The following is a 14,602-nucleotide window of genomic DNA, read 5'->3' as shown; positions in this document are numbered from 1 at the left end:
ATTCCAATAAAAAATACCTAAAATCGAACTGCATATGTAAATTTATTTTAAAAAGACGATTCAATTTCCTTATTTTTCACACAGTTGAAAGATGGCACATTAGGTGGTACCATTTGTACGGTGAGAGTTAAATGACCAAAATGAAGGGCAAAAGTGAGTTTTGGAAAAATAAATAAATCTGAAGGACCGCTTTCTGAAAGAAAGGACTGTCCTTTATAAGAAAGGGTGTATGGTCACTGTATATATTATAAGATGGGTGGCTCTATAAATTTGTATAATATTTTTTTTTTTTTTTTTTTGAGCCGGGCGTTCTCCTGCTGGGTTGGTAGACTAAGCCACCATTGCTGGATTATAAACCATGGTTTCTTCGTCAGGGCGGCCTCCGTCCCCCCAACATCTCCTCCCGCCCGCCCGCCAGACAATCCAGGCCCGAATGCGCATGCGCATCATGTGAAAGGGGCGGGGGCAGGCGGCGGCGGCCTCGGAGCTGCCTTGGGAGGGCAGTGCCCGCGAAGCGGGTGCGCGCGCAGCCGGCGGAGAGCTTCCTCGCGCGCCCCCTCCTGCCTCGGCCGCGCTTCGGAGAGACGGGGTCGCCTCGTTCGGTCGGTCGTCTTTTTTTCATTCTTCTCCTTCTTTCTTTTTAACCCTCGTCGGTTCGTTCTTTCGCGGCGCCCGCCCGCCCGCGCGCGAATCCCCGTCGGAGCCTCGAGGAGCCGCGCCGCGCCGCGCCGGCCGGCCCGCCTCCCCCCTCCCTCGTTCATTCCCTTTTTGTTTGTGTGTTTGCTGCCTCCCTCCCGCCTCTTTTCTCCTCCTCCTCCTCCTCCTCGCCCTCAACGACGCCCGCTCGCTCCTCGCGGTCTCTCCGGGTGGGAGCCAGGCCGCGGCTCAGCCTAGCCCAGCCCAGCGCAGCCCAGCGCAGCGCTCGCAGGTGAGGAAGGAAGGAGGCCGCCGCGCCGTCCTCCTCTCGGCCCGGCCCGGCCCGCGACGGTGGCGCTCCCCTCGCCGCGGCCTAGCGGCGCGCGCGGCCCTGCTCTGAGGGCAACGCCAGCCGGGCCTGGCGAGGCGGAGGCGCTCCGGGCCGGCCCCCGCCGACCCGCCCGCCCGGGCCTCCCTCTCTCGGCCGAGGGGAGCCCGGACGAGGCGGGAGGCCGGCCGGGAGGGCTGCGGGCGGCGGCGGAGGGACCAGGCCGCGGAACAAAAGCGACCGCTCTGGCGGCGGGGAGGGAGAAGGGTCGCCCCGAGCTGGGCTGCGCGCCGGAGGGCGAGCCTTGGGGCGGCCGAGACCGGCTCGCGCGCCGCGGCTGGGACGGAGAGAGCGGCGAGGGGCTCCCCTGCGCCCCCCCCCCCCCCGTTTAATAGTTAACTAGGTTTTGATGGTGGACTGGCTGCAACACGCCAGTCTTTGTGAGGCGGAGAAGCAGAAGCTAAGGTTGTGTGTGTGTGTACACATACTTACAGCATATGTCTATATAAATGGATGCATGTTTGTATCATTTATATCTCTCTCTCTTTCTCTCTCTCTCTGCATCTGTCTATCTGTCCATCTCTGTCTTCAGGGTCGTGGCCTTATGGCTGAGAAGTACTGAGGTGCCCTTTCGCACCTTCCTCCTTTTTTTCTCTTCTTTGGCCCGGCCTTCATTCATGTCTTAACAAAATCGGGGGGGGGGGGGTTGATAACCTTTCTTCCTCTCATTCCCGTCTTTAGAAAAGATGCTTCTTTGATCCAGAGGTTTGCTCTTTGGAGAGTTTATGAACCCAGAAAGACTGGGCCAAGGGAAGCTTGCTTGCTTCTCTTTTTCTGTGTCCATAAAAAGCTGCAACTGCTGGATGGCAGTTCTGCATTTTGGCCTTAAGGTAAATCCCAGTCCTTTTCAGTGGTGGTTTCGCTTTGGTGGAGTGAGGTCAGAAGTGCAGCTTGACTGTGTAGACTGATTACCTGGAAGTAAATCCTGCTGGGTTGAGTAGAGCTTTCGCCCAGGTAAGTGAGCCTGGGACTGTAGCTCTGGTTGTAAGCTTTGCTGGATTTTTGCAGGCTGTCCCCTCTCTGATTGTCTTACCAGAGATTCCCAAAGACCAGGGCATTCTGTGTCTCCTTTCTCTCTTGCCACCTTAGTTCACTTCTCTGTTGTGCTCCCCAGTTCTTACATTGTGCCATGCCTGTCTATGATACACACTGCTGCATGTTGCTTTGATGTACATACGCAATTGTATCTCATGTATCTTTGTAGAGTAAGGAGGAACAATTCAGGGCTAAATTTGCATTGTGAAACATTTGGTAAGTGCCACAGGTACTGAAACTGAAGGTGTTGAAATCTAGAAAACTTTCCATTTCCTCCCTGAATAAACAAAATTGTAAATGTCCAAGAAAGGCCTGCAGTGTGTCCCAGGGAACTTGCATTTGTAAAATAGAAGTCTAGCTATCCCTTGGGCTGTACAAGATACTTGAATAATTTGGATCTTGGCCATCACTTTTAAAGATAGCAGCGTCCTTCACTATTGTGGAATCAGTGGAATGTATGGACACATTTTCTATTTTAACTACAGATGAGCAAAGTAGCTCTTGTTCAATTCAAAGCTTATGCTTCTCCTTTGAAACATTGTATACATGTTTGTTTTATGTTTGTAACTCTTAAGAATCTTTGAATCATATTAAAAAGTGGCTTCTTTTGAGAGCAGATTATGGAATGGTGTTAAATGGTAATAGTAGTCACCAATCTGAGTTTGTTGTATTGTTATTTTCTAATTTTTCTCTCTGTCGTTTTGTTTGGTCTGTGTATTAAAACATTTTGTATTGATGCTTGCAAAAGTGAGAGTAGTGATATCCGAACGGAGCCAAACTAGATTGACAGATGAAGGGTACTGCAGGAATACTGCAGTTTCTCAGTACCAGACTTTAAAAACAAGTGTTAGGCTACTAGGTATATCTTGCATTGAGATTAGTTTTTGATTTTTAAAAATCCTGATCAATTACACCACACACTGATTTTTGATGTTAATCATATATAAAGATAGTTCATTTCTTTTCTAGATATAAATAATAACTTACTGAAAGAAAAAAAATGCAAGCAACTTGAAACTTCCACAGTTCTAACTTTGGAATTTGAAGACAAATTCATTCCTCATTGGAACTTGCTTATTGAATTGCTTTGAAATTAATGCAGATAGGATCTTCAAAACTATGCATGTATAAATTGCAGACCAAACATCACTTTCAGGCTCCCAGTGATTACAGTTTGTAAGTAGGTAATGAAAAGCATTAAAAGTTCATTTAAAACTCACAAAGAGTTCCAGGATTCCAGGGAGATAATGTTACACTGAAACAAAATTAAGTGTAGGTGAGCCTTTTTATAGTTAATTGGAATATAAACTGCCCCACCCCCACCCCCCTAAAAATAACAGAGACAGGTACTTAGGTATTAAGTTTTATATCCTACTGTCAGACACACAGCATCAGTTTGAGAAAAATGTCCTAAAGTTGGGATGGATGCTGGCCACAATTTGGACTTCAGGAATTGTCACTAGTTCTTCAACCTGAATCCATGTTCTATCTATTATTGTTAAGTTTCATCAATTTAGTTGTGATATATCTCTTACATTTTGTAGCTTGCTAAATTAGTTCTGTTATTCTAGTTTGTAAGCACTTGATATATTAGGATTTGTACTGAGAACTATATTTCAAGTTATTTCTATCCAAAAACATCTTTTTAAAGGAGGATTTCAGTAACATTGAAATGCATTTATTTATAGCCCACCTGGGTAGCAGCTTGTCGCCAAATGTGGCTGAACTTGGAAAACTATGCATTGTTAACCTTGTTAGTACTGGATGGGAAACCACCAGGAAATATCAGGGCTGTAGGTTAGACTGGGAAATTGGAAAAGCTTCCTGGAAAAAGGCAGAAGTTGCCATTTTTGTATTGCCAGGAAAACGTCAAGGACATGCTCATGAGGTCACCATAAGTTGAATACAACTCCAAGGAGACTTGACTTATTTTATTTATGAAGCGCCTTAACATTGGAAGTGTGTGAAAATAGGTTTTCTTATGAACCTAGAAGTGTCTTACAGGTTTTTGTATGAGAAATTGAAATATTTTATTAGGTTGTATTACAGATATATGTGGATGGTGCTCTCTCTGTCGTCATTAAATGGCCAATTGTTAATTCCAAAGTTCTTATTCATTTTCTCTCCCCCATACATACTAAAGGTTTATGCAACATTTGTACAGAGATAGGATTCAAGAAAACTCTTAAACATTACTTTTCAGACTTCATGTTTGTAAGTGAAATCTTCTTTGAGTTGAACAAGATTCCTGGTGACTTATATGTGATTTTCTTGATAACAAGAAAGTGGCTTCCTTGTTTTTTCCTTCAATGCTTTGTCAGTTTCTTAATTTAGCTTATAGCATTGGTATTTCCTAAAGGTATCCCATTCACATACTAACCAGACCCTATCCTGGTTAACTTCTGAATCCAGATAAGGTCACAAGGGCTAATGCCAGCTGAGACTTTGTTTATGCAGTTCAAAAATAACTGAACCTCATTGATTCATTAACATATTGATTACATTAGGACTCTGAAAGGAAAAAAATAGTACATATTGTCTTAAGTAAGACAAGTAATTCCAGCATTGGTAACACTGCATAACATAACAGTGATCCACATCAATTTAGGTCTGCCTTTTCAGAGAAGGTGCAAAGAAATCCCTACTACTTGGGCCAACTTCTTTTTTTTCTCAACTTTTATTGTAATGTGTTGAGAAATACTTGAATATCTTTCCGCTGTGTTAAGAAATGGGATTAACAATATGGTACCCATGAATATCATTTGCCAGGTTGTACCTGGGTATGGTATGAAAGTGGAGGCTGTGTTTCAAAATCTTTTACCAGGATAATTCTTTTTACTGAAATAAGGACTATTTAAAATGATTCCAAAATGGTAAGATAGCCCAAAATACTAATAAACAAATGCTGTGGTATTATTATTATTATTGTTATTGTTTCCCACCTTTATTTTGTATAATAACAAACCCCTTGATATGTAGGTCTGAAATGAGTTAAGATTTAAGAGTTAGCATTTTGATTTTGATTTTCAGCAAGCATTTTTCCAGTAAAGAGTTTAGAGATTGCAGTTTTGAGTAAAACTAAAATATTATAATCATCAAATCCCTACATAATTTTAATAGCTGTATTCATTGTTGTGCTCCTCATGTTTAGATATATTATTAAAATATTCCTAATATGTTTTAATTGATGTCCCCACTCCTATAATCATCATAATTGTATTTTAGATTTTTAAAATTTCATTCTTTACTACCTGTAAAAGCTATTTTTGATACTTGAAATAGTAAAACCATTACTAAGGGTAATATTCCTCCTAAAGGACAAGTAGCTGTCACATTCTGACTTGTGAAGCCCCCATGGAATCTTCCAACAGAATTTTACAGAATGTGTTATAGAATGGTGTTTCTTCAGGAAAAACCTCAAAAGACCTGAAAATGTTGTCTGCATGACCCATCATCACATAAGAGTTTCTCAAAACAGGGGATCAAGGCAGGAAATGAGAATGCAATTTTGGATCTGGCCTGACACAGAAAAAATGTAGGTTTGAAGGAGGTGAAATTTTAAGCCACCGTTGCCATGCGATGACCTTCCTGTTAGCTGGTTTTCTGGAGCCTCCAGTGCACATAGTAATAATTGTTACACAGCCTGAAATGGCCTTCCAACCAGAAATGCACTTTCAGTCAGTCTCCTTGACCCCTAGTCTCACAGTGCTGTTTTTAAAGGTTTATTTGTATCAGCTAACCATTAAAAAAAATGGCAATTTAGTTATATAAATCTATATACAATATACAAATGCATATGCCTTTAGGTATAAAGCTGTAGGAACCCTAGGAATTTGCAGCTGTTTGCTCCATGCGTCACTAGATAAGTCGTGTTATATCTGGTGCTATTCCTGGCATTCAGTACATCAGAGGAACAAACTTTTTTTGAAGACTGCATACTAAAAGTTAGTGATAGGGCCAAGACAAAAACCAAATTTGTTTTGATTTCACATAGACTTAAGTAAAATTAAATACAATTACTATTATTCTATAATCATATATTTAATCATTCCTTTATGTCACATAAGCATTTAATAACTTTTGGGGAGATCCTTGGAAGCCTACTCCCGGCTTTCAAAGGGCATCTGTGGCTCTTGGACCAGGGGTATGCATCTCCTTTTGTCTGCCTATATTGACTGCAGAGTGTGTTGTTCTCTCTTCTTTACATTAAGGAATCCTGGAATTTTGTTAGGATAAGTTGATCTACTGAGATTTGTCTTGCTTGTCTTTATCTGTACAATCTCAGTAGAAATTACTGTTCGCCTACCTCAGATCTGTGTGTGTGTGCGTGTGTGTGTGTGTGTTTTAAATACACCCAAGTATAAATAGTAATTTTCATGGGAAGTCTCCTTAGTCTGTATAAAATGTCTTGTACTGTATTCCATTCTTGGCATTTCCAGGTATGGCGGGGACTCTTCTGTAACTCAGTCTATGGACAGCATAGAGGGACCAGTGGTCTGACTAATTATAAAAGGGATTATTTATTCCAAAATAACGTCCATATTATAGTTTAGTGAGTTGAACTTAGCTAGTGACCGGCATAGAGACATCCATGCAGTTTCCTTGCTATGGCATGCAAGAGATTTGCCGCTATCTCTTTGAGAATATTGTTTTGATTTTTCACTCTAGCCTGCAATCCTGGGATTTTCTGGTGGTCTCCCCTCCAGGTATTAATCAGGTGTGAGCATGCTTAGCTTCTGAGCCCAGATAGTCTGCCACCTGCTGGGCCTTTCTGGGAAGTACGGGACTGTTGTAGAAAAGGAGAAGACACAACTTAGCTGCTGGATAAAGAGCCTCATTGACTTCACAGAAGACTGCTGGCTTTGCTACTCTTTCTGTTCCATATTAAACCGTCTTTGCTGGAAGGCCACTAATTAAACTCACCAGCTGCTTTTGGAGACAGTCTGGTTGTTGGAGGGGGCGGGAGGAGTCCAGGGCTGTAGTTTGCATTTTGCCTTGAGCTCATCTTCTAGCCTAGCTGTGGCTGGGGAAGGGCCCAGGGCTCCTTTTCCCAGCGTTTCCTTTCCTGCACTAAGCACACTCTGCTTTGATGGATGCCTGCATTAGTTGGCTGCCTGCAGAGTCCGGCTGGTCATGTGAGACTGATACGCCCGTTGGCTGGCCAGCCAGCCTCTTCCTTTCCTAGGCCGAGGTGAGGCACCGCCTCCGTTCCGTGGCTCCCTCCCTGATGTGTACTAGGAGCCGAAGAATAGCAAACTCAGGGTTCCTTCAGCAGCCAATGGCTTTGCTGCACAAGGCACTGGACTGAATTCTGGAGGAGCTGCTGCTGCTGCTGCTGCTGCTTTTGGATTTGTGCTGTCGCTAGATCAGACTCTGGAGATCACACAAGATAACAAATAGGCTGGGTGGTGGAAGTGGAAATGCAGGAACCATTATAAGAAGCGTTTCTGATCAGAGTGGATCTAACTGGAGACTGGCCGGATTTGCAACTTCGTGGCTCGCCTTTCCCCCCTTCCTTTTCCCAGTTGGCTTGCACTCAGGATTACTTCGGAAACTTCACTGAAAAGAAGTGTTGGGTTTCCACGCCCTGGCCATGTTCGGGAAACTGCCTGCCTTTCATGGATTTGTGCCCCCTTCTGGGTATTGTGTTTGCGCCGGCTGTCTGCAGGCCTAGGAATTTCCAGGAGGGGCCTCTGTTGTGGATTGTTTTTGTTTCTATGGAGAAACGCAATGAGCTGTTTTACTCCTGATGACGGGGAAATCCGCCTTCAGTTTTTTGTATGCGTGGAAAGGAGTCCTCGATACATGCCTGCCAGGAAGTAAAAGCAGCAAAAGAAAAGGTAGCACATTTTTAAATTGGCATTGTTCGGAGCCTCATATCCAAGAGTTGTAGAAGTCTGCTGTTGCCTGGCATATCACAGGCGTTCCTTGTATTTGTTTTAAGAACATGTGAGAAACACCTGTAGGTTTTCAGCAGATGGTAATTTAGTTGAATTAATCCTTGCTTTAAGCAGTAGAACCGCATATCACAAATAAAATCTTCACATGCTTTAAATGAAAATAGAATCATTCCTTTAGCTTAAAATTCACTATATGTCTGAAATGTGACAAAGAAAGAGAGGAATCACTATGTAATATGTTTATGTTCTCTGCATTATCAAGTAACTCCATCAGTTTGGAATTTAGCATGCCCTGATACAGTATGCTAAAGAAATATAATTTGGCAATTTGTATTTGAATTCTTGAAGCCCTTCCAAGGATTGATCTAATTTAAAATCGTTATCTTTCATATGGTCAGAATATTTTGGAGAAGAATGTGCTCATCGTTTCCTGACTGATTGTACCTGATTTTTTTTTCTAGTACCAAAACACAGCAGATTCCCAAGTGTTCCCCCTTCCTGCTAGAGCAGAAGCCCTAAAAATACTGTGCACAATAGAATTTTGGAATCTTACAAGCAGATGGTGTTCTCACATAATTGCTGACTGTTGAGAACTAGAGGCTTTTAGTATAGGTACCAAGTAAAGTTTTGATGTGGTCAGAAAACAGATGTATGTGCATTGTGTAAGGTTTGAGATCTCCTTTACAACTGGGCATGATCTGACAAGCCCCATGATAATGAGGCAGGATCCCACATTTATCCACACCCTGTCATTTGTATTTTGAGAAGGTATACAAAATACTTAAAAGTGGTGAGTCACTGGCTGATTCTCTTGCTGGATAAAGATTAGCTTCAATTCTCTACTCCCAACACAGCAGGCTTTTGCATATATTTCCATCTGATATGGATGCATTTTGTTTTTGAAGATTTAAAGATTTGGAGTGGGGGGATAAAAATGGACAGGTTTGCAATTCCAGCTGTTAAAAACTGGTAATTTGCGTGTTAATACTCTAATTAATATAACATGGCATTAAATCTGGCCTATAGATAAAGGCAGTAAGGAAAGGTAATTGGAATTTCAGATTTTTTTCATGTAGTACTTCATATAACTGTTTGACAGTAATTTATACTTGGAATTGTACTGTTTTGGACCCAGAAGTGCTTTAAAAATATTTAATAATAAAGCATGAGACCTACAATAGTGGGGCTAACTCTGCCTATCAACCAATAAGCTGCTAAAGTGAGCACAATTATACTTTAAAAAATGGGAAATTAGTTTTTCATTAAGTCAAGTAAGAATTTAGTACTTTAATAACATGCCCAGATATTGCATCCTCTAGGAATGAAAAATCATCTCAAGTAAGCTAGATATTGAAGTTCGCAAAACATGTTTTTAGTAAAGGCAGTTTAGTTTAAAGAAAGAGCCAACATGATATACTGGTTGAGATGTTAGACTATGACTCAAGATTAGGTTCAAGTCCACACTGAGCCATGGAAACTCACAGTCTCTTTGCCCATTATACTTAACAGGATATTGTGAGGATAAAACTGGAGAAAGTACTATATATGGCAGGAAAGAAGTTAAATGAATAAATAGAGTCTTGCACCTGACTGGCTAGATGACTCTGATGATCATCATCATCCAAAGTGATAAGATTTCATCACTCAAGGGCTTTCTCTTCTGGCAAAAGATTGGCAAAATGGAAAGCTAAAAAGTTATTTTAAGCAAGCTCAATAAAATAGCTTGTAAAACATTTGTACTAATATGTTTAATATAGAATACAATTTTATATATTCTGTTCCACCCAAATAAAATGTTTATAATTGGCAGAGAATCTGGTTAGAAAACTTTTCTAAAGCATGCTCCTGTATGGTTAAGGCACCAGGCTAGAAACCAGGAGACGGTGAGTTCTGGTCCTGCCTTGGGCATGAAAGCCGGCTGGGTGACTTTGGGCCAGTCCCTCTCTCTCAGCCCAGCTCACCTCACAGGGTGGTTGTTGTGGGGAAAATAGGAGGAGGAAGGAGTACTGGGTATGTTCACCTCCTTGAATTATTTATAAAAATAATAAAGGCGGGATTTAAAAAAAGCTTTAAAAATATATAGATACAGAAAATTTGTATGAGAAAGAGTTGCCTTCCTCACTTTTCAAGAGTCGGTGTTATTAGATTCTTGATGGATTCTGTAACTTTGTTGATGGGGTTTCTGATTTTAATTGTGAGCCTCCCAGAGTCACCCGTTGGGGGGGGGGGATGGGTGGCATACAAATTTAATAATAAATAAATAAATAAAAATAAACTCTGTTCCTATAAAAATAGTGTGGGAATTGTTACTATAGTATAAAACTCAAATGATAATCTCTTAGTGTACTAAATAATTAGTTAGGGTTGAGCTTTGATAGACTTGATAAAATAGTTGGGACCAGTTGCTGTACGATTAAAGGGTGTGGAAATGTGATTTCTAAATCATTGTACAGGATTGAGAGGTTCTCGCACCTGTATTTTGAAATATGTGGCCTGGTTGAGTGTGGTTGTATGTGTGTAATGCCCAGCTTTTTGGGTGTGGGTGCTTTACACAATGGGGTATCCAAATATATGTTTGACTGTTCCCTCATTATAATACATTTGATTTAAGGAATGTCTTCTTGGTCATAAAACAGTTCTGGAGGAAATTTATTTTGAGTTTAATACATACGCAAGAGGCATTTCCTCTTCTTTAAGAAAAAAGATCTTCTCAAGATGGAATATGCTGCCCTTGCTTTTTTAATTACAGCTGAAACATAGCAGTACTCTGTTTTAACCATGTTTTCTCAGATTCCTAGAGGAACTTGCTGCCAAATAAATTAGGGCATTGTTTTAATTTGAATACTTTTAACTGCTGAATCCTTCCCATTAGTTGGCTTAAGTATTTTCACCATAGTTTTCTGGAGCTTGCACATGCTTCTTGGTATGCACAGGGAGACTTTTAGCAGCCCACTGAGGTTAGCTATATTTAGATATAGGTATTTAATTGCATTTCAGCCACACACAAAAAATGTAGCCAGATGGCCAGGGAAGTATTTTATGAAAATATTCTGATTAGTATGAAAAACAATTGTAAACTGTCATGTGGTTTGAAATGTGGCACCTTCAAAATATTGATATTTTGGTCCCTCGTGTTTAAGAAGAAACTGCTTTTCTATTTCTATTTAAATCCCTGCAAAGCATAATATCCTGAAATGTTGGCTAAGGGTGCTGCTGCTGCTCCTCCTGTGCATAATGCCATTGCTTGCCTCCTAGGTGTTTGTCACTAAGGTGATGGCAATTTCTGCCGTGCAAGTGGCCTGGCAGAATGGCTAATGATCACCCGGGGTGTCTTGAGGAAAGGTCTCGACGTCTCCAGAAGTAGGTTTCTTCAGCAGCGCACAGCTACCCAGGGAAGCTTTTTATTTTTAACTAGCAGCTAATTTGGTGATGTTGGGAAATCTTGACTGATCTCCATTACTGTACATTGTTAGGAATGGGCAATTTCTGTCAGTTAAGGATTTCCTATTGGGGGTAGAAAGATGCCGCAAAACAAGCCAGTTTTGATTACAAACACTGCTAGATTTTGCTTACAATTTTGGCAAAAGAGTTATGGTTACATTATTTGGTTTCTGTGCTGTCTAGGGTGTGGCCACAATCACAAGTTTGGAACCTCTGTAAAAAAGCTTTCTTAACCCCAATTCCGGGGGGGGGGCATTACTCACAGATCCTTTTTAGTCAAGCAAATTATAATCAATATTTAGCTATACAATATAATTTTTTGAGTTACTTATTGATACCTTAATTCGTTGCTTTATAAACCTCATAGATACTTGGGCTGAAATGCAGGCTTACTTAAATATATTTGCATTGTTGTTTTCAGTGAGACATAAAAGCATGCCTCAATGCATACTTTATGTTTTAAGGAACAGCATGAGGTTGGCACTGTTCCCAGATATTATTAAATAGAATAACATTTTGTATTAATGGGTCACCTAGTGAAATTGATTAGCAAATACATTCAGCCTTGACAAAAGATATTATCTCTTAACACAGTATTAAATATGTGGAATTCATACTCAGTGATGATATCCACTGGCTTAAGGAAGGCATTAAAAAAAAATTCAGCTTACTAGAGTCAATATTTAAATGAGCATTCTTTTTAAATATTAACTTTCTGATGATCATAATGCTTGAGGAAAAAGTGGGGAAAATGCTCATATAGTGATTCCGTTTCGGGTAAAACCTGTTGCTGTTATCAGAACCTCCCCTAAGAGGTCCTTCAGAGCAGATTTGAGACCTCACTAGAGGATAACTCCTTTAGCAGCTAGTGGCCATGGAACGTTTCAGAGGCTGTACACATCTATATACCAGTTGCTCAGAGAGGGGTATAGCTTTTATGTTCTCTGTGTCAGCATCTGGAAGCCACTGTGAGAAATACTTGCTGGAGTAAATGCACTGCAGGTTCTGTGGATCAGGCCATTCTTGCATTTGGTTATATATGAGAACTTTCTCCTGTAAAAATACGTTTGAGATTATTGTTGCTAGTTAAAAGGAGCTCACTTTGTTTTTGTTTTCCTTGCAGAAATGAGTCGTCAGACTGCCACAGCACTTCCTACGGGTACCTCCAAGTGTACACCGTCCCAGAGGGTACCTGCCTTGACGGGCACCACTGCTTCCAACAATGACTTGGCCAGCCTCTTTGAGTGTCCTGTCTGTTTTGACTATGTACTGCCACCTATCCTCCAGTGCCAAAGTGGCCACCTTGTTTGTAGCAATTGTCGCCCCAAGCTCACGTGTTGTCCGACCTGCCGAGGGCCATTGGGTTCTATTCGTAATTTGGCTATGGAAAAAGTTGCCAACTCCGTACTGTTTCCTTGTAAATATGCTTCCTCTGGCTGTGAGATAACTTTGCCGCATACCGAGAAAGCTGACCACGAAGAGCTTTGTGAATTTAGGCCTTATTCTTGTCCATGCCCTGGTGCTTCTTGTAAGTGGCAAGGCTCTCTGGATGCTGTCATGCCACACCTCATGCACCAACATAAATCAATAACAACACTACAGGGAGAAGATATTGTTTTCCTTGCAACAGACATTAATCTTCCGGGAGCTGTTGACTGGGTTATGATGCAGTCTTGCTTTGGCTTTCACTTCATGTTAGTACTGGAGAAACAGGAAAAATACGATGGTCACCAGCAGTTCTTTGCAATTGTACAGTTGATAGGAACGCGGAAACAAGCTGAAAATTTTGCTTACCGCCTTGAGCTAAACGGTCATAGGCGGCGATTGACTTGGGAAGCAACTCCACGATCAATTCATGAGGGGATAGCAACTGCCATTATGAATAGTGACTGTTTAGTCTTTGACACCAGCATTGCACAGCTTTTTGCAGAGAATGGCAATTTAGGTATTAATGTGACAATTTCAATGTGCTGAAACCCCAGTCTGACATTTTCAGGGCCAGTGTCTGGAAAAAAAGAAAAAAAAAACCTCAACCTGCATTCAGTTTCACAGAAACCGTGGTAAACATCTGACTGCTAGATGTGAACAATTGGGAGGGAGAGGCTAGCATAAATGAAGGTAAATTAATGGGAAGACTGTTCAAGTGCAGATAACAGTTGCATGTAATAACACTAATATATTTAAAGTGAGTCAGCAGTAAACCACTGAGAATATATATATATATGTGTGTGTGTATATATATATATATATATATATAATTATTATATTATATTATATTATATTATATATATACCCAAAATGGGCATCCTTTTGTATTAAGAATTGATTCTATGAAAAGTGCTGTAAAATAATTCTAAACTTCTTTGTAGATTAATTGTACTTTTGAAAAGGATACTGTTTTGTGTTTCATTTGTGTTTCTTTTGACTGACAAGCCATGCAAGGTGGTCTGGGGTTTGACCGCCATTTCTCCCCTCTTCCTCTTCCTTCTCCCTTGCTTCTTTTCTTCCCAAGTCACTACATAGTATTGCTGCTGTTCTTGTATAAATTTTCTGTGTATTTGCTAATTTTTATTAACTTCTAGTTTTTCATTAAATAAATGACTTTTCTTTCCTGTGCTTCAGGTTTTTTTCTTTTTCCTTTTTTTGGAAGGGGACCTTTTGAAATAAATTACTGGTGTCATCTTCTGATATGCAGCAAAATTGCTTATGGTAAAGGGTAGACTTCCATATATTAGCAATATTTTTGGGGTGCTTTTCTGCCACTGAGGATGGTACAGTTATGCATATGACTTGAAGAATAGAGACACCATTAAACAAATTCCAAAAAAGGCTTCTTTTAGATTGTAGATGCCATTTTATTTTGATTTCAAACTTAATTTTGAATAATTTGTTCAATAATGTTCTAATTTATTTTAAATTAGTGGGAAATTCAGGCCCATTTTCAAATGAATTGAAAGATCTTGAGACATTTTGAGGTCATTCTTGTATTAATTAGTTGTGCAATACAAGAAGGCATAGTTTACAGTATTTGTAACTATAAATGCAGGCAATTTGTTTAAAGGAGACAGTTGAAATAAGATGTTTTGGTCTTTTTAAAATTCTGTCATTAAAAGAATTTCTGGCAAACTGAAACATCTTAAGTGATGTTGGCTGTTTTGTTTTGCTTTTGCATTAATGGAATGAAATGCCTTTCTTGCAGCAG

General features: G+C 40.5%; 1 protein-coding gene across 6 annotated transcripts; it reads left to right on the top strand.

Moving 5' to 3' along the window:
• Positions 1-446: 446 nt before the first annotated feature.
• SIAH1 (siah E3 ubiquitin protein ligase 1) lies at positions 447-14,016 on the top strand. 6 transcript variants are annotated; one of them, XM_088136109.1, is made up of 3 exons: positions 497-602; positions 11,215-11,319; positions 12,524-14,016. In XM_088136109.1, the coding sequence occupies exons 2-3, from the start codon at positions 11,274-11,276 to the stop codon at positions 13,372-13,374; spliced, it is 897 nt and encodes a 298-aa protein (XP_087992235.1). In that variant the 5' UTR covers positions 497-602; positions 11,215-11,273; the 3' UTR covers positions 13,375-14,016. The 6 variants fall into 6 exon arrangements, with proteins under 6 accessions (XP_007421917.1, XP_087992235.1, XP_087992234.1 ...); XM_088136108.1 differs by lacking the exon at positions 497-602 and adding an exon at positions 710-928; XM_007421854.4 differs by lacking the exon at positions 497-602 and adding an exon at positions 2,990-7,899.
• Positions 14,017-14,602: the final 586 nt, after the last annotated feature.

This window comes from Python bivittatus, unplaced genomic scaffold, assembly GCF_059951505.1.
Source record: "Python bivittatus isolate LINGU-HERP-01145 unplaced genomic scaffold, Pbiv_v1 ctg000190_np1212, whole genome shotgun sequence".
In the NCBI taxonomy this organism is placed as follows: domain Eukaryota; kingdom Metazoa; phylum Chordata; class Lepidosauria; order Squamata; family Pythonidae; genus Python; species Python bivittatus.
Note: the sequence above shows the minus strand (reverse complement) of the source record. Positions and strands in the feature narration are given on the sequence as shown.